General features: G+C 41.2%; 4 protein-coding genes across 4 annotated transcripts; 3 read left to right on the forward strand and 1 right to left on the reverse strand.

The window, feature by feature from the left end:
• Nucleotides 1-6,673: 6,673 nt before the first annotated feature.
• On the forward strand, nt 6,674-8,269 carry LOC110163885 (endonuclease domain-containing 1 protein-like). The gene is made up of 2 exons (XM_020928894.1): nt 6,674-6,958; nt 7,688-8,269. The coding sequence occupies exons 1-2, from the start codon at nt 6,674-6,676 to the stop codon at nt 8,267-8,269; spliced, it is 867 nt and encodes a 288-aa protein (XP_020784553.1).
• Nucleotides 8,270-13,703: 5,434 nt separating this feature from the next.
• Nucleotides 13,704-15,470, forward strand: LOC110163886 (endonuclease domain-containing 1 protein-like). The gene is made up of 2 exons (XM_020928896.2): nt 13,704-14,006; nt 14,859-15,470. The coding sequence occupies exons 1-2, from the start codon at nt 13,704-13,706 to the stop codon at nt 15,468-15,470; spliced, it is 915 nt and encodes a 304-aa protein (XP_020784555.1).
• Nucleotides 15,471-16,318: 848 nt separating this feature from the next.
• LOC110163887 (endonuclease domain-containing 1 protein-like) lies at nt 16,319-19,007 on the forward strand. Its single transcript, XM_020928897.2, has 2 exons — nt 16,319-16,649; nt 18,327-19,007. The coding sequence occupies exons 1-2, from the start codon at nt 16,329-16,331 to the stop codon at nt 18,906-18,908; spliced, it is 903 nt and encodes a 300-aa protein (XP_020784556.1). The 5' UTR covers nt 16,319-16,328; the 3' UTR covers nt 18,909-19,007.
• A 1,574-nt stretch (nt 19,008-20,581) lies between these two features.
• Nucleotides 20,582-22,253, reverse strand: ufsp1 (UFM1-specific peptidase 1 (non-functional)). The gene has a single exon (XM_020928898.2). It carries the CDS (start codon nt 22,213-22,215, stop codon nt 21,514-21,516), a length of 702 nt encoding a protein of 233 aa, XP_020784557.2. The 5' UTR covers nt 22,216-22,253; the 3' UTR covers nt 20,582-21,513.
• Between the last annotated feature and the right edge of the window lie 788 nt (nt 22,254-23,041).

The raw sequence follows: 23,041 nt of genomic DNA on the forward strand, positions 1-23,041 counted from the left end.
TGATTTAGACCTGGTTTAGATCTAGTTTAGACCTGGTTTAGTTTCTGGCAATGAGTGGAATTACCGAGAAAAAAAAATATAGCCCAAAATGTGAAAACAGGAAAATACCACCATGTAATCCTTTTATTTCAACAAAGTAACTGTAATCCAATTACCACTCACTGAAACAGTAACTGTAACGGAATACAGTTACTCATAATTTGTACTCTGATTACGTAACTCCGATACATGTAATCTGTTACTCCCCAAAACTGATCACAAACAGATCTGGAGTCGTGTTTTGTTTCATTCACACATGCTTAGTACTTAAAACCTGTTTCACTAGCTCAGACCACGCCAACAACGACATAGTGCGAAGAACTTTATTGATAATGTACGAAGTGGGGCAGAGACGGCTGGGTTGAGACTGAGGGTGGGGGCTCCGTCTCAGTCTACAATTGGCCCAGATGGAACGGGACCCCTCTTGTAGGGGTCTTCTGACTGAAAGACAAAATAAGGGGTGGGAGGCTGGGGTCGAGTTCGCTGAGACAAACTGGGATGATGGGAAAGGCTGCTACATATGGGCTTCTGGGAAATTTGAGGCATGGTCGAGGTGAGTTGTGGTTCACTGGTGAGAGGAGAGGACGGCTGAGGCCTGGTCCTGCTCCTGAATCTCACTTCATCATATTAACTACATATATTTAAACTGAGTTCTTCTCTCAAACAGAAATGTTCCACACAGCTTCTCTAGAATCATTTGGATCATTGCAGCCCTGTGTTTGCCAGTCTCTACTGAACTAAAGGGAAAAGTACCTGTTAACTTAAAAACTGACATCATAAAATGGAACATCTTTTTCAGCTTTGGAGATGTAAACAGACTAATAATGCAGGATTACACAAACATGTATGAATGAAACAAAACACAAGTCCAGGTATGTTTTTGGGGAGGTAGGCCTAACAACATTCTAACAAGGCTTAAAGTTCAATTTTGCATAATCAAACAATCAATCAATCAAACTTTATTTATAAAGCGCTTTTCATACAAGAATGATTAAAGTGATTAAAACCAATCCCACATTTCCTTCCGCCCATCCAACTACCCAACCCCCACAGCTGCCCAACCACAAGCCCCAGCCCAGCCCCCACACAACCAAACAACCCAGACACACAAATATACACACACACATGCACAAACACACACACGCTCTCACATTAACATGCTAAAATACATAAAATGACACATAGTAAAGTGAGAGGCTGAACACAGTCGAACCAGTTGAGAAAGCACCATCAGAGGAGCCGTCTACACCAGGAGCAGAGAGACGTCCACCACCACCAGGAACCACCACAGGGACCAGGGGAGAGATGAAGCCCAGACACCATCCCTCCACCAGAAGCCCACAGAACAGACCCGACAGCTACAGCCGACCCCTGCTCCTGGTGCAGAGGCTCCTACAGAGGAAAATATGCTTAAAATAAATAAATATAATAAAATTAATACAATAGAAACAAGTAAAAGTATAAGATTTCATTCAAAAGCTAAGCTAAAAAGGTGGGTCTTGAGCCTGGTCTTAAAAATATGAACATTCTCTTTGGCCCTGAGTTCCTCTGACTGCAGTTCCATAGACGAGAGCCGTAGAACTGGAAAGACGCCTCTCCGTGGTTGTGTGTCCTGATTTTAGGAATGACCAGGACCTGCTGCCGGAGGAGCGCAAAATCTGTGAGAGCTCGTAGGGTAAAAGCAAGACAAGGCAAGTTTATTTGTATAGCACAATTTGTACACAAAGTAATTCAAAGTGCTTTACAGAATAACAAATACATAACATACATAACATAAATAATCATCACAAAATTAAAGACTAAAATTAAAAAAGAGAGAGAGACATTAATTACATAAATTAGAGAGAAGAGTGCAGAATGAAAACCTTTCATGCACAGTTAAAAAGAACCGTTTTGGGCCTGGATTTAAACAGTGTCAAAGTCGAGTCTCACATGTTCAGACTGTTTCAGGTTTTAGCTGCATGAACCTGAAACTCTGACTCCCCTTGTTTAGTCCTGACTCTGGGCACCAGCAGGAGGTCGGTCCCTGAGCTCCTCAGAGTGCAGATGTGGCACCAACATGTCAGAGATGGACTTTGGTGCTCGGCCATGGACAGACTTGTACAAGTAGAGCTGCTTTAAAGTCTCTGAGCCACAGGGGGCAGTGCAGTTCTGCAGCATCTCACAGCTCATTTGGAGAGAGACCAGTGAGCAGAACATTACATTATCTAACCTACTGGAGACAAACGCATGGATAAGTGTCTCCAAGTCTGATTTAGACAGTAAACCTTTGATTTTTGATGTTTTTTTTTGAGATGGTAAAAGTCTGCAGATATTATTGATTTGATGTGGCTGTTAAAGTTCAAGTCTGAGTCCATTATTATTTCTTGATTTCTTGCCTGATTTGAAGGTTTTAGAGAGAGAAACTGGAAGTGATGCTGACACTGTCTTTTTGTTTCTGTGGGCTTTGTTTCTATAACTTCTGTCTTGTCTGAGTTTAGCTGGAGAAAGTTGTTTTGCATCCACACACTGATCTGAAAGCAGTTCTGAAAGATAAGAAGGCCCAAGACCATGAAGACATTTAAAAACCAGTAAAAGAACTTTAAAATCGATCCTGAAACTCACAGGGAGCCAGTGCAGTGATTTTAAAACCAGTGTAATGTGGTCCCGCCCTCTGGTTCTCATCAGGACACGTGCTGCTGAATTTTGTAATAACTGCAAACCTGAAATACTCTTTTTGGGAAGAGCAGAGAGCAGGGCATTACAGTAATCTATTCAACTGGTGATAAAAGCATCAGTGTCTCTGTGTTGGCCCGAGAGAGGATGGGGAGGACTCTGGCTATGTTTTTTAGGTGATAGAAACCAATTTTTGTAATGTTCTTAATGTGTGGGATAAAAGTCAGCTCAGAGTCAAAAATGAAGCCCAGTTTTTTGCTTGTAGTTTGGGACCTTTAATCTACCCCGAGTGGCTGGTAGGAGATAGTTGCAGTATGATTTTTTATTTTTGTATTTATTTTGTATTTGATTTTTATATTGCTACCTCCTCTTGTGTGTTCCTACTTGGTTAGCACTTGTTCTTTACAAGTACTAGTGGCCATACCGGCTTGTCAAAGCCTGATCCGGTCAGATCTCAGAAGCTCAGCAGGGCCATGCCTCAGATTCAGATTCAGATTCAGATTCAGAAAACTTTATTGATCCCATAAGGCAATTCATTAGCAGCATCTTACAGCAGTTCTCACTCTCACACACACAAAAACAAACACACACATAGTGTCAGTCCATTACAGTCCACAAGTGGAACTAAGTAATAAACTACAATTTACAGTGCACAACATTCAGAAAACTGTACCCTTAGAATTTAACAATTTAATAGCAGAGGGCACAAAAGAATTAGAGCCTGGTTAGTACTTGGATGGGAGACACCGGGAAAATCAGGAGCCACAGGGGGGCGCCAGTCGTAAAAAACTGTTAGGCAAGGCACTTCACCCTCATTGCCTAGTATGAAAGTGGTGTGCGTGTGTGAGTGATGGTTGTGGTCGGAGAGGCCGATGGCGCAGATTGGCAGCCTCACTTCCATCAGTCTGTCCCTGGGCAGCTGTGGCTTTAGCAGTAGTTTACCACCACTGAGTGTGGAGTGAATGAATAATGCTCTGTAAAGTGTCCAAAAAAGCGCTGTATAAAACTGATGCATTATTATTATTTCATTATTACTTGTGTTCAGAAAAAAAAAAAAAAACCTGCTATTATTTGTAGTAGTAGATGAACTATAGAATGGATATAGGCTGACTAACTGTTTATCCTAACTACAGAATAGTTGTGAGTATGAATTGATGAAATAAGACGACCTTTATTTGTCACACAGTAGGAAAATACTTCAGTTATAGTCTTCAATACTTATATTTTTGTAATAATGTAATATGTAGACAATAGAACTGTAATTCAGTTTAAAGGTGCACTCTGAACTTTTCTGGTACTTTAAACTCCATGGAGACAGACAAATCTATGAAGAGATGACCCCTGTTAAAGTAAGAATGCATGTTCAAGATTTTCAAGATATTAAAGCCACAGTATGTACATTTTTTGAGGAATATTTAAATCTGATTGGCCAAAGCGTCACAACAGCTGAACAAGGCAAGAAATCAAACTTTTGTTACATCACTAAAAGTACATTCACTAAAATAGGCTGAAGTACGTCTATCAGCGTCGCCAAGTTTGTTTTGTTTTGGATATTAAAGCCACAGTATGTAACTTCTTAACCAAAAAATAGACTAAAATAAAATCCATTTCTTTCTTTTTTTAATTGGATCATTTGCAGCATTACAAAACAAAAACAAGACAAAACATAAACTAGGACTACATGGGTCATGACTGGAAGGGATCGAGCTGAAACAAAGGCACACAACGCATGAACAACAAGTTTGCATTCACAACTCCACTCACTGCACATATAGGAGACAAAATATAAATTAAAATAAAACTCAATGCACAATTTATCAACTCCAGAGCTCTGTATTTTCCAAAACACAACACCCCATACTCTTTTTAAAAAGTTTTTACAGTGTTGGACTGTTTAAAATCATCACTTCGATTGTTTCACAAACCAAAACCTCGACCAGAAACACAATCGCTTTCTTACTTTTTTTCCTTTATGGTTGTACAAACTCATAATAATGTTAACGGAGGCACAATTGTTTATCGTTTATGATCGCGCAAAGTAAACCACATTGAGAACAAAAAAAATACAAGGATATTTTCTTTTCGTTTATGGTCGTACAAACTAATACTAACATTAACGAAGGCACAAAGGTTTATCGTTTATGATCGTACAAAATAAAAGCTAATGTTGAAGAAAATTTTAAAGAAAAGCACGTGTTTAGTAGTTAAATAGTCGTGTTTTTGTTCTTTTTAATACCCCCAACTCACTAATCCCACCCTCAAAACTTAACCTCACTTTTCATTATTGTTGTTTTTATTGCTCTGAAAAACATGTGCCCTTACTGTGAGTGGGCTTGCATCTCCACAAACCTGACTCTTAAGTGGCCTGGATTAGGGCCTGCTTGTTTCCTGCTTGTTGGAAATGTTCCTTTGGCTCTAATCCTCCACAGTATGGAATAAAATGTATCTCCGTGGAGAATGTTCTGGAGTATGGTTTTAACGTTCTGTTTTCATGGAATCAAGCAGGTGACATGCCATCTCCAGAAAGTTACACACTGTACCTTTAAAAACCTGTAATTGAAAAAAGCTAGGTATAATTTTGTTTTTTTTGTTTTTTTATAATTTTATTTGCAAACTACATAGATTATAACAAATAGGAACCAAACAACATATAAGATACAAGACAAGACATTTCAATTGAAGATTACACACAAATAAGGACAAAGGTGACAGGGGCTGGTGACAGTGTGGACCTTATGTGTGTGTGTGTGTGTGTGTGTGTGTGTGTGTGTGTGTGTGTGTGTGTGCGTGTGTGTGTGTGTGTGTGTGTGTGTGTGTGTGTGTGTGTGTGTGTGTGTGTGGGCATGTGTGCATGTGTGTGTGCATATGCGTTTGTGTGTGTGCATATGCGTGTGTGTGTGTGTGGGCATGTGTGCATATGTGTGTGTGTGTGTGCGTGTGCATTTGTGCATATGCGTGTGTGTGCATGGGCGTGTGTGCATATGTGTGTGCGTGTGCATATGCATGTGTCGATGTGTGTGCATTTGTGTGTGTGTGTGCGTGTGTGTGTGTGGATGTGTGTGCATATGCGTGTGTGTGTGTGCACAGGGGGGAATAGACAGGCTAAGCGGACGATTTACTGCTGACCTGTATTATTATTAGTTAATTTAAGTATTGAAACTAAGTTAAGTGTGTGTTGGAGTTTTGCCTCAGATCCCCACTCAAGTAGAGAGCAGATCAAGCCACACCCACGCCCCCCATGGCAGGTGCAGGGGCCACCCCCAGGGCCTTGCATGTGACTGTCCACCACCCAGGCCGGCCAGCCCCTCGAAGAACCACCTCCTGATCTGAACACTCCCCCTCCCTGATATATATGTACATGTACATACACACACACACACACACACATGCATGCACGCACCTACCTGCACAGGAATGTGCACACACATCCACATACACACAAGCCTGCACACACACTCACACACTCACACACATGAACCCACATTCATCCATATTTGACTTGTGATGCATTAAAAAAAGTTGGGTGTGATGCATTAAAAGTATCAGAGGTGAGGAGCTTGGAGATAGAGCAGAGAGGGAAGCAGCACAGAGGGGAGGCCCTGAGGGGACGGGAGAGCACGCACCTGGGCACCTGTAGGTGGACCCCCACACCCAACAACCAGGCGACAGCAGAGAGGACCCAGCCCGCTAGAGACCTGAGGCAGATAACTTCTGTGCTGTGTTCTCAAGTGTATTAGAGTAATATTTTATATAGCCTGTCTATCCCATCCCTGTTTCTTTATAAAATCAAGTGGTGTGTGAGTGTATGACATTGCATGTGTCATACATATTGTTTTTTTGAAATGTTACATAGTGCATCTTTAAGTAATATGCTCTTTGGGAAAGCTGACAGGAGAACTTGAGTCAGCGGTGAGTATTTGCATGTGTATGGAGATTACAGTTCACTGCCAATTGTTTTACCTGTGAATACAACCTCACTATGCTCCAGCTCAGTCTGCTCCTCGCTCTTCTGCTTTGGCCCCTCGTGGTTCTCTGCAGTGTCTCCAAGGACTTCCAGGACTGCCGAACCTTCTTCCACATGCAGGTTCCTCCCAGGGGCCTCTGGCACGGGGCCCCGAGCTCCATCTGTCAGAGGTACATGGACCAGATGCACTACGCCACGCTGTATGACACCCACAGACACCTGCCCATCTACTCTGCTTACATCTTCAGGAAGTCTGACGGGAAGAGACGAGTGGACACACCATGGATGTATGAACCTCAGGTCAGAGAAAGACTTCAAGTGCATCTGACAGGTGTTCTCCTCTCTCACTATCCTCCTGGTCAGCACAGGTGTCACTTTTGGCTTCCGACCACATCCTCTGAGATTTTCTTATATTTTTTAATAATTCTTTGCACTGTAGCCACTGGAACTTGAAAACATTTAGATATGGTCTCATAGCCCTTTCCTGACTTGTGAGCAGCTACAATACACAGCCGTAGATCCTCAGAGAGCTCCTTTGTCTTAGCCATGACTGTTCACAAACCAACTGCAAAGACCTGCTGTTTTTCACCTGTTCAGTTGTTTAAAACAGCTCTTCCCAATGAATCAGAGTCATAAGGAAGTTTTAGAACAGTTTGTGCTCTTTGGAATGGTATAGAACTTTGGATTTTTCCATAGACTCTTACAGTTTACAAAGGGTATGGATAATTTTGGACATGCCATTTCTTGTTCAAATGTAAATAAAAGCTGAGAAATATTTTTTTTCCACAATGTTGCCTCTTGTTCATAGTTTTATTATCTTCTGGGAGACGCCTGTGTCATTTCCAATCAAGAAAAAACTTACTGGTTGAATAAAAGTAACATTAAGTCAAAATTTGTCAGGGGTATGAATCATTTTGGGCTTGTGTATGTATGTTGCTGTGTAAGGTTAAGGTGCTCTTCGCTAAATTAAAACTGCTTGCCTCTCTCCTCGTGTAATGTAATAACTAAAGTTCTCTCTGCTCTCCTTAGCTGATTGTTGCTGATGAGACTGGTAACATGCGGCCCCTCCCTCTTTCTGAAGACACGCCCCCTTTCATTGAGGACACCCAGGCCGTGCTGGAGGACTACACGGACGCCATCGAATACAAACGCTGTCCCCTCAACCCCGATGTCCACCAGGCTGACCCTCCACAGAAATCCTCCACCTACTCCCTAACTAACGTGGTCCCGCTCAGAGCAGACCTCCTGGACAATGTCTGGAATCCATATTTGGACAGAATTCGCCGGCGACTCAATAATTTCTGCCTTGGTAAAGCTTTTATGGTGTCAGGCGTGACAGCTTCGGGGGATAACATCAGGAGAGAGAATCGAGATAGAATAGGAATCCCTAAACACATCTGGCTAGCGTATTGCTGTCCACGTTTTGACCAGAATTCTCCCTATGAGGTGCGATACATGTTTCCTTCGTATGCCGCCTATGCTCTGAATGGACACGGCCAAAATGAAGTTGTCGAAGTCCCGCTCAAGACTCTGGAGTCGTTCATAAAGTCAAACACAGATGTTGATGTGGTGATTTTTTACAAAGGCTGCCTGACTGAACATCACTTATAGGAAAACACGGTGTTAAAGTTGCACTATATACAGCGTATCCCCGGGTTTGACTACCCCAAATTGAAGACATTTTTAGGACCTTTTTAAGACCACTTCAAAGAAAATTTCAGACCAACGTCGCACCCAGTATGCGGGCAAAAAAACACTAGGTCTAATACACGCATCAAGAATCTCGGACTTCCGGTCATTGCGCAATTCATACTGGGAAGGATTTTCCGAAAAAGTGAGCATCAAACCTCCATGTTTGTTTTCCCAGTGGGATGTGTCTATTGACAAAGTCGATCTTTTCAAGTCTTTTGAACCATATCACTTTTGTTTCTTGTTCTGATATTGTCATATTTGAGTTTTGGAATTCAGACATTGTAATTGTGTGGTTGTTGGATCGTAACAGCAGAAAAAGGCTCGAGAAATTTGTTTGCAAACTCCATAAATACAAAAGTGAATCAGATGTGTGTGACTGCAAACCTCTGTTCAAACTGTTTCTCTTCCCAACGGAATTAAAAAATAGTGAAAGATGAAGGCGACGGGCAGGATTGATCCACAGGAAGAACAAAAAAGGAAACCTTTGACTGCCTGAATCATCACGAATTTGCAGCGAACATTTTGTATGTGGAGCGACATCAAAGCAAAATCCCAATCCCTCGCTCAACCTTAGTTATGAATTTAAAAAGTCAACGCCAAAGCGAAAGGCACCAACTGTTCACCAAGAAACACCTTCCACTGCAAAGAGACCAAGACGTGATGCTGCTGTAAAACCACAAGAACAAGAAAGTGCAGCTCAGTCTGTTTGTCTTCTGTACCTCTCGATTAACAAACGGGATCCACATACAAAATGGCGCTCCACATACAAAATGTTCACTGCAAACTCAGGATGATTTAGTCAGTCAAATGTTTCCTTTTTGGTCCTTCCCATGGATCAATCCTGCCCATCGCCTTCACCTTTCACTATTTTTCTATTCCGTTGGGAAGGGAAACAGTTTGAACGGAGGTTTACAGTCACACACATCTGATTCCCTTTTGCATTTATGGAGATCGCAAAGACATTTCTCAAGCTGTTTTCCACTGCTGGGACGTCCAACATCCACACAATTAACGATGTCTGAATCCCAAAACTAAAATATGACAATATCAGAACCAGAAACAAAATCGATATGGTTCAAAAGACTTGAAAAGATCGGCTTTGTCAATAGACACATCCCACTGGGAAAACAAACATGGCAGTTTGATGCTCACTTTTTCAGAAAATCCTTCCCAGTATGGATTGCGCAATGACCGGAAGTCTGAGATTCTTGATGCGTGTGTTCTAATAATGCCCAACCAACTCCGGTATTATATCTAGAATCTAAAGCTACGTTTATATGATGTCGGTCTGAACAGAAGACACAAAAGTGGCACAGCGTCTTCACTTTTTATTTCGCGTTCAGATAAGCATTTTCAGGAGGAAATCTGAGTGCATACGGTGATACAAAAGTGCGTGGAATTTGATTGTGTATGCATGTCAGATGGCTCGTGGTGATGTAGGTTGTGATGTGTGTGACGTAAACGTGTACGCGACCTGAGCAGATCTGACCAGAGTTTTGCATCTTGGGCAGTGTAGACAAAACTGATTGTTTACTCATTGCCACCAATGCCAAAAACTAAAGTATTTCTTGCGCATGCTCCAAATTAAACGTCCATTCATGTTACGTTATTTTACATTGTTGTTTTTTTCCTCCCTCAATTTAACATTGCACTGCAGCCCGGTTGAGTAAACTTAAAAATAGGCTAATGAAATTTAAGACCTTTGTGAAAAAAATAAGACTTGGACAACATAATTTAAGACTTTTTAAGCCCTTAGTTTAGGAAGATGAAATGTAAGACCTTTTTAAGACTTTTAAGACCTCGTGGCTACCTTGTATGTTACTTTTCTGGTTGAGAGTCCGCCACCTGCTTGTCTTCACGGTTACTGCTTTGCTTGGAATGTTCCACATTAGTTGTTTACTTATCTACATGGAGACAAGCAAGTTACATTTCAGATCTGTGGAGAGGTGACCATGCTTGCAGTAAAAATGCCTGTTTTTCAGATATTTTTGAACAGATAAGTTTGATGCTATATTGTAGAACGTTCCAGGGAAAGCTCAAGTTCAGTTGATTGTTCTTGCCTGGATTTGTCATCTGCAACTGACAAACCCTTCACTGGTGCTGGTCAGACTATTGCAATACAATTTCCATGGAAACAAAAAGGTGATTATCATTGTATGTCATGATATATGTCATTATAATTTTTTGTTTTGTATTGTATTTCAGTATATCCAGTGTTGGGAAGGTGACTTTTAAAATGTATTCCCCTACAGATTACAGATTACATACCCCAAAATGTAGTTTGTAACGTAATCCATTAAATTACTTAAAGTGAGTAACGTAATCTGAATACTTTGGATTACTTGATATTGTCATGCTTTTTAAAACGACATGAATGTACCAACCACATCCTGAAAATTCTTGTTTGTTCTCTTCAAATTGCCTGTTGAGCCCAAGTCTCCATGAACAGGTTTTACTGTAGAGAAACAAAGATTAGGAAATGTTAACATAAGATGTTTTGTCTTTTAAAAGACAATAAAAAGCCCAGACTTTATTTAACCATATAAAAAATATTATTGTTAGAGAAATTATTTTTATATGAGATCACTGCTGCCTGAAATTATGTCCACCTACTGTTAGTGTCATATTGTTTCGACCTGGTTTAGTCCTGGTTTAGTCCTGGTTTTAGTCCTAGTTTAGTTCTGGTTTTAGTCCTGGTTTTAGACCTGGTTTTGTCCTGGTTTAGACCTGGTTTAGTCCTTTTTTTAGTCCTAGTTTAGTCCTGGTTTAGTCCTGGTTTAGACCTGGTTTAGTCCTGGTTTTAGTCCTAGTTTAGTTCTGGTTTAGTCCTGGTTTAGACCTGGTTTAGTCCTGGTTTAGTCCTGGTTTAGACCTGGTTTAAACCTGGTTTAGTCCTGCTTGTAGTCCTGGTTTAGCCCAAAATGTGAAAACAGGAAAATACCACCATCCATTTATTTTAACAAAGTAACTGTAACTGAATACAGTTACTCATAATTTGTACTCTGAGTACGTAATGCCGGTACATGTAATCCGTTACTCCCCAACACTGAGTATATCCATGTTAAGTATTTTTTACCTGTAAAAAGTGCTATACAAATAAAAGTTCCTCAGTCTCTGTTAAGTAACACGTTTTTTTAATTCAAAAACAAGTGAGCATACGACAAAATGAAATTAAAAATATCTCAAAATTAGTGAGACATGGTGCTACCTGGCAAAAGTAGTGAGACATTATTATAAGCAATAATGACACTGAGGTAAAGAAAACGACGGAGGGATATAGTACACAGGTGCTCTTCAAGGATGAGGCTGGTAGGTGCTCCCAATAAACATGAGTTTTTTTATTTTGATCTTTCCATAAAAGCTAATTAGGAAAGTGCAGTTTCATCGAATAAATATCTTAAATGAAAATGAGTTCCTGTGAATGGTAAAATCCAGAGGAGATATCGGCCACGCCTGTTGACAGGAGCAAGATTTGAATACCTGGGGAACAGCTCTGGTGCTTTATCACAACTGCAGTAAAGTTCTGTGGATGTGTTGAAAATATATTGTCATTTTGTAACTGTGATGATTATGGACACTGTAAATATTAGCTACTGTATATCTTATTTATGTGACCAACCTTATGGAACAAAGATCTGAAATTAAAACACATTTTTGGCTTTTCATGGACATTTCTTTTAAATGTTATAACAAAACTATAAAAATCCTAACATTACTAAGGCTGAACTAGGGCTGTAGCAAAAGCAGATATGCAAAGAAAAGAAAAAAAGAAAAAACAGAACTCACAGAGGACTGAACTTGGACACTGTTGGACTGCATGGACTATTATCAGAAGTGAGAGAAGTTCTTTGTAATGATGATATCTTAATATATTTTCCTGGAAGCTGCAGAGATGTGTAGCACTCAGTTACATTTACTTGAGTAACATTCTGAAGAAACTTTGGTGAGGAGAAAATTCAGTTTGACGACTGGACAAAAGTTAGTTTGGTTGAAGACGTTTCACAGTTCATCCAAGCTGCTTCCTTCAGTTCTGGTCAGACGCTGGTGACACTTATTTATATCTGTCTGCAGGTAGGAGCGAACTAACTGAAACTAACACACACTTGTTTACAGTTTCTGTTTGTTTGACCTATTGACCTGTACAGGGTGTGGGGTCTAATTAGCAGAACAATTCATGTCCATAATGGAGCTTCCACACCTCTGGACCTGACCTGGCTACCACCTATTGTTCTCTTGATTGTTTTGATTTAGGTTTGAGGATGGAGTTGTAAATAGGAGACAGATGGTGTCTGAGTCCATTTCTGTTTAGAGAAGGATTCTCTATCTTAAAAAAAATGGCTTCTTTCACTCTCCTCTCAGACTAATTCTTTTCTCTGGCTCAGATCTCTACCTCACTGTCCTCAAATGAGTGGCCCGTGGCTTTTAAGTGGAGATGTGCAGCAGACTGAGGTCCACTGCTGCTCTCTCGTTTTGAAGAAAATGTCAAAGTAGTTTTTGGAAATAATACTTTTACTCTTGTACAGAAAGAACATAAATGTGACTGTTTGCTGCAGGTGTTCCACTCAGTAGGAGCAGGTAGAGGGTGCTCTTGGAAAAAGGATCAAAACTCAAACACAACAGACTCTAGGCACTCCAAACAAGTAGAAAAAGTAAAAAAATCGCATGAGGAAAAATATAGTTAAAAGGCATTTATTTGAATGGCCAAAGCCAACATGTTTTGACCTTAACTGGTCTTCATCAGGGCTATACTTTTACTCCTACTTGAGTAATATATTTTACCATGTAATAGTACTCTTACTTGACTAAAACTTTTGGTTTCTCTTCCCAAAGTGAAATCGACATAGACAAAAACATAATTTATAATATTAAAAATGTATCTGAACATTTGTGTTTGTGCATTTTAATGGTCTGTCTCTTTGATTATACCACAATTTGTGCATTATTTGATGTTTTGTCCAATCAATTTGATAAACATCAACATATAAATTACTTCATCCTGACAGTTACATTTTCAGGAACTTAACTGTGAAGTAGTTTTCCCAAATATTCTTTTACTTGCATTTTCTTGGATGACTACTATGTATTTCTACTTGAGTAATATTATTTTGAAGAACCGTTATTCTTACTTGAGCACAAACATTTTTCTACTCCACCACCTCTGCCACAACCTACTGAATTTTAAAAAGAAGCTGCACATTGATATATATTTTCTATGACTCTCGCCCCTGCTTGCATTAGCTCCCTCACGTGTCTGAGTATGCATATGTGTGAGGGCAGTCCTCTGTGCAGTCTGTATCTCACACACACTGCACCTGATAACGCGATGCTCTTCCACAGTAGTCTCTCAGGAACCATGGCTGCTGCTGTGTCGGACTGGACCAGGGTCTTCTTCACGCTGCTTCCAAACATCTTGATGGTCTGGGGGAAGGTGAGCAGGGACCTCCCTCCTGAATGCAGACAGTTCTTTTACCTGGAAGTACCTCCACGGGGCCTGGAGGAGCCGTCCCTGTGCTTCATCTGTCAGTACTACAACAAGAGAGCCCGCTTTGTTACGCTGTACCACACGGCTCTGCACACGCCCGTCTACTCGGCCTACATCTTCAAGCGCTCAGCAGGAGACGTGTGTGCAGACGTGCCCTGGATGTATGAGCCTCAGGTAGGAACAGCGCCATCTGCAGTCTACAGAAACACACAACATTAAAAACAAGACACCAGTGCTGCAACACATCTAACAAACACAATTTCTTTTATGGGATATTAACTGCTAACACATATTTAGATCAGCATGTTACCTTTTATTGTTTTAAAAATCCTATATTCCCCATAAACAATGTATTAATATGTTTTTGATGCTCTTCATGCTAAGTCACTCCCCCTTCAGAGTGCAATCACAACACAATTGACGTGCATTTAGATAATTAAAGCACACATTAGGAAACAAAGGAAATGTTATTGTTTTCCCAGCAGTGTCTCACTGTATGGCATTAAACGTATCTCCAATGCAGTTTTTCTCAGGTCTTAGTATACGTGAACAAATATGCAAATATTTTCAATTTCACTGTTACGGCCGACTTATAGGTTGACTTTTACATTTCTTGTAACGTGACTATGACAGGTTACCAGTTATTTTTACTAAATAGAGCAGACTCTAATAATTATATTATTAATATTATTAAGATGTTGACATTTTTCTTCCCCAGTATGACCATTTTAAAGATATAAAACTTTACTTCCTGATCAGACATTAATTTAGTTAATAATAATAATTTTTAAAGTAAAATTAAAAAAATGTATTCATACACAGATCCTACACTGATTTGCTCCCTGGGCCTTTACCTTTTTTCTCTTAAGGATCAGTAAAAAAGATACTGTTTTTTTCAGGGACCGGTTGGGCCCTGACCCGGTGGTTTGAGACCCCTGCTCTATAACATTCTGCTAATAGATGTCCTTGTTGGTGTAGGTTGCCCTGCTGAACTAAAATCTCATCTTTCATCTTGTGTGCTTGCAGCTGTTCATATCTGGTGCAACAAATGAAATGCAGCCTGTTCTCCAGGTGGACCAGGGGACCCAGCCGTACGAGCAGGCCGGCCTTAATGACTACATGAACGCGGTGTTATATGAGCGAGCCCCTCTGAACCCCGATGTGCACCAGGAGGACCCAGACGACAAAGCGTCCACCTACACCCTGACCAACACAGTCCCTCTGATGCCAGAGTTTATAGACTCGGTGTGGAGCGAGCAGGAGCAGGCCATCCGCACCCGCCTCAACAACTACTGCAGGGGCCGCGCCTACATAGTGACCGGGGTCAGCACCTATGGACGGACCATGCGTGGAGACCACATGAAGCGTGTGGCTGTGCCCACATACGTCTGGTCTGCATACTGCTGTCCTCACTATGACCACAGCGCCCCCTTCAGTGTCAGATACAAGTTCCCAGCCTTCGCTCACTACGGCCTCAACGCGCAGGAGAACAATGAGGTGGTGGAGCTGAGCGTCCAGAAGCTGCAGGACTTTCTGAAGACCATCATGTTTGAGCAGAACATCCAGATCTTTATGAATGACTGTACCCTGCCAGCTGACTCAAAATTTATTTTACATGAAAACATTTTAAACCCTTAACTTAATGCATCATTGTGGTTCCCAACCACAGTGATACAAGTCCCCTCTAGCTCACGCAGTGGAGGTCTGAATGAATCAATTTACAAAATATACTATTGATTACTATATTTTCAATTTATATATTAATCTATCCAAAGGATGTATGATTGTCCTTCAAAGTACATTTTCTATTCAAATGCTATTCTGTTTGACCTTTTTTCTTTTTCTAAATATAAAATGATTCCAAATACAATCTGGTAAGTGCTCAGGTCCCCTTACCCCCGGTTGAGAAACAATGATGTATCAAACAATATCTATTCTCTGAGCATGAAATAAGCAATTAAGAAAAAATGAATTTCAAGTTAGCAAAAGGTATTGGCATTCCCATGCTACGACTCATACATGAATGTTTTGTTACAGGTCAATACTATATAATACTATGTTTTTTTATTAATATATAATAGTTTATTGTTGATGTTCAGATCCTTGAATGTCATGATGTCATACTCCCACAGAGGGGGCAAGAGCCAAAATCAGCATCAGCAACAGAATAAAATCATGAAAGATTTTACCTATGGTGTAGATTTAATTTATCAAATTCAGTTTCTGTTAATAATGTATAATATTATTCATGAAGCGTGTTCATGAAAGCGTGGCAGGAAAGACACTGGTGTGTCTTCATGTTGCCCCTCCTTCTGTCTTGATAAAATGAATGCCTAATACAACTGATAACAGGATTTGAATAGAAGAGATAGTACTGCTTTGAATAACCATGTTGAGAAGCCTTTAGAGTAGAGCATTATTTTCCCTGTAAAGATGAGATAAGTGCTGGAGCACAGTGGTAGTAGTAGCAGTACCTGTAGCAGCAGAGGTGTGAGGATGGTGGTCTGGTCTATACAGAAGGTCCTTTTCCTGCCTATTTTTCTGCTCTGGGTTTGGGCTTCTCCTTGGGGCTCTCAGGCTGGTGTGGTGTCTGACTTTAACCATGCAGAGCGCTGTAAGGACTCCCTGTACAAAGGCACTCCTCCGCGGGGGTACCTCAACCCCTCCTACAAGAAGATCTGCCAGAAGTACGAGGACAAGCCCCGCTATGTGACGCTCTACGACTCCCAGAAAAGGATCCCGGTCTACTCAGCGTACCTGTTCAAGAAGTCGGACGGAGAGAAGAAGGTGGACTTCCCCTGGATGTTTGAGCCGCAGGTAGGTTTAACTCCCAGGGACCATGCATGAGAACATTTCACATCAATATTATATCATATCAGATATTAAGGGCATTAGTTGACGGTATCCTGGTCAGTCAGGCATTTTACTGGCTAGGTAATTTAAGTGCATATGGTTTAGTTAAGGTTTTCAACTTTTTTCTCATTTTGACTTGGTTTGGTGGGTTAGAACCTGTGGTAAATATTGTAAATAGTGTTTCGTAAGTGTGTTGCTCACAACTTTGCCAGTGTGCATGCAGTGTTCAGTGACTCTCTCTGAGTCATACAGTGCTCTTTGACTGCTGCAGGCGTAAGGCAGCTGGATGTTCCCCAGCTTCAACTTGTGCATGTAACTGTCTGCCAGTCAGATCAGAGGAAAAGCGAGGCGTCTTATTACCTGAAATAAAACATATTTTTGGTAGAACATGGGCATTAGATAAATATATGCAAATAATTATATGTGCATTATTTGTCTGATTTCTTGAGATTGACAGGTGGATCGGTGCAGCATCGGCAGTGATGCGGTCGCTGTATTGGACCGTTGAGGTGAAGAGAGAGCTGAGCCAAAAGGCAAAGCTCTCGATTTACCGTCAATCTATGTTCCTCCCCTCATCTATGGTCATGAGCTTTAGTAGTGACCGCAAGGACATTACAAAATGATACAAGCGCTCGAAATGAGTTTCCTCCGCAGGGTGGCTGGGCACTCCCTTAGAGATAGGGTGAGGAGCTCAGTCACACAGGAGGAGCTCGGAGTAGAGCCACTGCTCCTCCACGTGGAAAGGAGCTGTTCCAGATGCCTCCTGGGCGCCTCCCTCGCGAGGTGCTCTGGGTTCCGGGCATGTCCCACTGGGAGGAGGCCTCGGGGAAGACACAGGACACGTCTCTGGGCTGGTGTGGGAATGCCTTGAGGTCCCTCTGGAGGAGCTGAGGGAAGTGTCTGGGATGTAGGAAGTCTGGGAGTCCCTGCTTAGACTGCTGCCCCCGGGACCTGGCCCCAGATAAGCAGATGAAAATGGATGGATTTCTTTAGTGGAATTCTACATTAACTGCTGGAATAGACCAATGTTTCTCCCTGTATTCTGCAGGGACGATCTCGTGCCGAAAAAGAAAGGCTCCAACAGCTTCTCAATAGGGAATTTCAAGCTCTCAATATCTCCAGACCATGCATCAGAATACTGCAAGACGAGAACAACCAGATTTCAAAAATCTGGTCACCCTAGTTTATTCACATTCAGTAAATATAATGACAGCTAATAACGCTAATGAACTGTACTTAAATTAAATAAATATTCTGGCTGCACCAATCTGTCTTCATGGAAATGTTAATTTTGGCTGGAATGTTCCTCAGTACAGCAGGCAGGTTACCATTATGCAGTATTAAAGAGTAAAAAAATTAAAAAGCAGCTCATGAGGTAAAAATAAGTCTGCATCTAATTACAAAGGAATTTATTGTCAGATAATCAGGAAGTGTGTGTTAGAATGCTGGTTGTAGCTAACCATCACAGGAAACTCTGCTGCTTATGAGCTCATACTGGGGAATGATGCACAGAAAGTGAGGAATAACTTGCAAATTATTTTAAATGAACTAGTCCTGTTTTTCACATTTTTAAGACACATAAAAATCCAAAACAGCACCTTGAACAAGTGCTCTCTTAAATGAACATCTTTTGTGTTGCAGCTTGCGTCAGAGAAGAGCACCAGCAACATGGAGCCATTCCCTCAGTCCAGTAACATGCACATGAACTTCGAGGAGACGCAGGCCGTTCTGGAAGACTACAGCGACGTGGCGCAGTACGAACGCGCCCAGCTCAACCCGGACGAGCACCAGGCCGACCCGCTGGACAAAGCCTCCACCTACTCCCTGACCAATGTGGTGCCGCACGTACGAGAGTTCAGCATGGGCCCGTGGAGCCAGCACCTGGAGCTGCTGCGCAAACGCCTCAACAACTACTGCCGCGGGCCAGCCTACATGGTGTCCGGCGTCACCACGTCTGGCCACACCATCCGCCGCAACAACCAGGATCGTGTGGCCGTGCCCGAGTACGTGTGGTCTGCCTACTGCTGTCCGGACTTCGACCAGAACGCTCCCTTCTATGTGCGCTACAAGTTCCCTGTGTTTGGGGCGTACGGCCTGAATGACCGCATGAACAATCACATGGTGGAGACGCCGCTGAAAAACCTGGAGAAGTTCCTCAAGAGCCGCATGGAGGTGGACAAGAACTTCCAGATCTTTTATGATGACTGTGTAGCAGAGACCTGAGGAGAAGACAGGAGAAGGTCCATAGGCATAGGCAAGAATAATATCAAGAAAAAATAAACCCAGCTTTTCTCAAATAAGTAAATTACAAAATGTTGTGTTGTCCTCCAAACTATATAATGTAAAAATACTAATAAAGTATTTTATTTTTCTCTGATTGGCTGTACTTGACTGATCCACCTTAGTTTTACTTCACTTTCTGAAAAAAGCTGCCCTAAAGCAAAGGAATGCATGTGAATATTAAATGGACAGCTCGGAATTTTGGACATAGGACCTCATTTCCTAATTAGCCAGAGTGTTGGAGATGTGTGGAGACACTTTTTGAAATATTCCATCCAGTCCTTGTATTTGCAGAGGTCACTGGTGCTAAGCTAGTGCATGTCAATGGCCATAGTTATCCTGTCACTAAAAACATTCTTACCCACTCCACAAAACACCCAAAACAAATCTATTATTACACCAGACTGTCCATGTGAATGTCTGTGTTGACAAAATAATTTTAGAAGTTAAACCAACCTTGCATTTGAAGGATTTCTGTCTGAGCAGCAGCAGTGAGTTGTACTTCCTGATAGAAAGCTCAGCAGCCGCGGACTGATGTATGAGAAAATAGTCCCTCAACATGCGACGATTCATGCGATGCAAGGTTAGTTTTATTTCAAACATTATTCTATCAACACAGATATTTACATGGACAATCTGGTGTAATAATAGATTTGTTTCAGGTGTTTTGTGGAGCGGGTAAGACTGTTTTTAGTGGCCCTTGACATGCACCAGCGACCTCTGCAAATACAAGGACTGCATGGCATTTTTTTTTTAAATGTCTCCACACATCTCCAACGCCGCTCTGGCTCACTAGGAAATGAGGCATGTCGGCATCAGGCTAAGCTACAGGTCACAGACATGGAGACGTGCTCTACCTGTAATTAAATAGACAATGGAAGACTGATAAATGAAATACCATACTGTGTAATATTGTAGGCAAAGTAGTAACATCTTCATGAGACAATCAGTGGGTGGACCCTCTTCTACAAGTTACACACCTTTAATATGCGTGTGTGCAATAACAATCAGATCATAAAAGTGTAATTCCAAAAACATGCCTGTACAAATCTGGGTTCAGATTCAAGTATGACATATCTCAGTAAATCAACAATGAGAAAAAATATCATCATATAAACTGCACCTTTTATTCTTTCTTCATCTAAATGCTTCTGTTTAGCCATTGCTCAGTTTACATGAACTGTGTTTTCAAACCAGAGTAAAGCCTACTCATTTGAGATCTAAATCTAAAAAGAAAACGTATACACTTGCAACCATTTTCAAGACACAAAGCTCTGAGCTGCTGTTCATATTACAAAACGTATACAGTATGTCATGTTATATAAGATATGTTTAAATTGTTTAACTAAGAGATATGTTAACTATTAGAAAACAAATACAAATTCTACAGCAAATGTTCTTACATGTTTGAACAGAATCTACAGAATCAACATTGGACACTGAATATAATACATGCACAAGGTGGGTTGGCACACCTGAAATTATTTTATTGTATTGACTTTTATTTCATTTAAGCCACACAGAGGTCAGAATTGCACTTTATATATATATATATATATATATATATATATATATATATATATATATATATAAACATAAAAATATAGTCTGTTATACTAAAATATAGTCTTTGGTTTGATCATCAGCAGTAGTAGGCCTGCTACTTCTTACTAGTATATAGTATATTAGTATATAGTATATATATTATATACTACTAGTATATAGTATATTAGTGCTAGCACTAGTATGCTAACTTACATATAAAGCAATGGAAGACTTGTCTAAAATTTGTATATTTAAACGTTGGTGACAGATTTGGACACAAGGTGGCGACATTGCGCTGTTACATTTTTGAACACTACCGGAGAACAGGTAGAAAGGTGAGTATTACCATAGTACTTAGTGGCATTTTAGTAATTTTTAAAAGAACATTTATTTATTGTAGTTTTTAGACTGCACAGTTTAGTCCTACTTGAGTAATATTTAGTTTCAAGTAATAGTACACTACTCTTGCTTCAGTAAAGGTTGGGGTTACTGTCTCATGAAGTTTAATGTTGACAATATAAAATTAATGAACATGTGTTTCTTGTACCGCTCCTTCGAATATTTCTGATTTTGTACATTATTTAGTGTTTTGTCCTTCAAATTACATTAACTTTAAACTATAAGTCTGATGTTACATGTTACATCCAGACAGTTGTAAGTAGTGCATTCCTTCCCATCTTTTTTTTTTTTTTTTTTAAACTCTTAAGTCATTTCTTAAACTACTACTTTGTGTTTTTTCAGTAGTTACGTTACTCTGAAATAACGTATCTCTTGGGTAAAAATTTTTTGGCTATACCCATCTCTTACTACTGCAACAGCGTTACTTAATTACAAAATTAAAATACAAGATAAAGTGCATTATTTATGTACAAAATGCCTGTTGTTAATGTGCATGTTGTGCTGTGAAAACCAGAGGAACCTCATAACCACTCTATTACCGACTTGCCCCTGTGAATCTGAGGGATTTGTGTGGGAGAAATGGCGCGCGGGAGAGTGTATTTGTCTATTTGAATGTCTTGAGCATAGAGCCGGTCTGGGGCATGCACAGGTTATAGAATGAGCTGTGGTCCAGGGAGGAGAGCTCTGTCCAGCGCACCCAGCCCCGCCGCTGCAGCTCCGCTCTCTCCAGCTGCGCTCCGTAGTAGTGCGGATCCGCTATTAACAGGTGATTCCCGTGCGCTCCGGAGCACGCCCCCAGCACGCCTTTGGACGAGTTATCCGCGCCACCTCCCATCATCACCGGGCTACCGTGGCGTTCGAAGTGCTCCCGGAGCTGCCCCGCCACCTGCTCCAAGTCTGCGCCTCCTCCCCGTACGTGCACGATCTTACAAGGCACGTCATAGAAGTAATCAAGCACGAGTGAAGCCTCAAACGTCCCGATCCACTCCCGGGAGCCGGAGAAGTGTGCGGGCTTGTCCTCCATGCTGACCAGAGCGCGCTGCATGTCGGGAAGGCTCGGCGCTACCAGGCCCCTGCCCTTGGTCAGGGAACAGTTGTAGAAGAGCCACGACGCCATGGACTGCACCGTGCGGTAACCGCATCCCCAGCCCCGGTCATCCAGCCCATCGCAGCCGTAGTGGAAGTACGCGTAGTCTCCTTTTACCGTGGCACTTTGCGCGTGATGCTCGTCTGGGATTTGGAGACCTACGTGCACGTTTGTTAGAAAAGCACTCACCAAAGAATCTATGAAAATGTCTTTCTGCATTTTAAACACACACGCCGGCTGACACAAGCTCGCGACGGTCCTACAGGAGTGCATCTGCAAAATGTGTCCCCTGTTGTTCATGGTGCGGTATGGTTCCGCCATCCCCAAAAAAGTCAAAAGGGGATAAGGAGGAGGAGATCCAATAACATAACACGGATGGGGGCAGCTCAAGTGAATACACTTAAAATGCAGATTTTTGTTGTAATAGAGTGAGTTACAGGCAGTGTTGGGGAGTAACAGATTACATGTACTGGAGTTACATAATCAGAGTACAAATTATGAGTAACTGTATTCAGTTACAGTTACTGTTTCCATGAGTGGTAATAGGATTACAGTTACTTTGTTGAAATAAAAGGATTACATGGTGCTATTTTCCTGTTTTCACATTTTGGGCTATACCCAAAATACGCGGGCTATGTAATCTGTAATCTGTAGGGGAATATATTTTAAAAGTAACCTTCCCAACACTGGTTACAGGGGAACTGTGGTACGTGAGCTGCTTCAGGTGGTATTTTTTGCCTTATGGTCATTTTCATGGACGGTTTTCTTTTTAGCTAAACAAATGACAATATATTCCCCCTCTTTACTTTATCATGCAGATATTGAACTGGTCAAAAATAGGGACACCTGGTACATTTCTTGTATAAAACTGGGACAAATCAATAGTTTTGGATAAAGCAGCTGGGACAGGGGATACAGGGCTCAAAACTGGGACTGTCCTGGGTAAAGGGATGTCTCTTCAGTTTGTGAGTTTGCCTAGTTTAGAGTTTATTTTATCCACTTTTTTGTCCTTCTACAGTGGAAAAAATAGTCCATTTTAGACCAG

The sequence above is a fragment of the Boleophthalmus pectinirostris genome, unplaced genomic scaffold (genome assembly GCF_026225935.1).
Source record: "Boleophthalmus pectinirostris isolate CB_2022bp ecotype Guang Dong unplaced genomic scaffold, ASM2622593v1 HiC_scaffold_20, whole genome shotgun sequence".
NCBI lineage: Eukaryota > Metazoa > Chordata > Actinopteri > Gobiiformes > Gobiidae > Boleophthalmus > Boleophthalmus pectinirostris.

Excerpts from the sequence above, each read along its gene's own strand:
- LOC110163885 (XM_020928894.1), top strand. The coding sequence starts at position 6,674 with ATGCTCCAGCTCAGTCTGCTCCTCGCTCTTCTGCTTTGGCCCCTCGTG. Across the intron at positions 6,959-7,687 it reads CATGGATGTATGAACCTCAG|CTGATTGTTGCTGATGAGAC; the intron begins GTCAGAGAAAGA and ends TGCTCTCCTTAG.
- LOC110163886 (XM_020928896.2), top strand. The coding sequence starts at position 13,704 with ATGGCTGCTGCTGTGTCGGACTGGACCAGGGTCTTCTTCACGCTGCTT. Across the intron at positions 14,007-14,858 it reads CCTGGATGTATGAGCCTCAG|CTGTTCATATCTGGTGCAAC; the intron begins GTAGGAACAGCG and ends GTGTGCTTGCAG.
- LOC110163887 (XM_020928897.2), top strand. The coding sequence starts at position 16,329 with ATGGTGGTCTGGTCTATACAGAAGGTCCTTTTCCTGCCTATTTTTCTG. Across the intron at positions 16,650-18,326 it reads CCTGGATGTTTGAGCCGCAG|CTTGCGTCAGAGAAGAGCAC; the intron begins GTAGGTTTAACT and ends TTTGTGTTGCAG.
- ufsp1 (XM_020928898.2), bottom strand. The coding sequence starts at position 22,215 with ATGCAGAAAGACATTTTCATAGATTCTTTGGTGAGTGCTTTTCTAACA.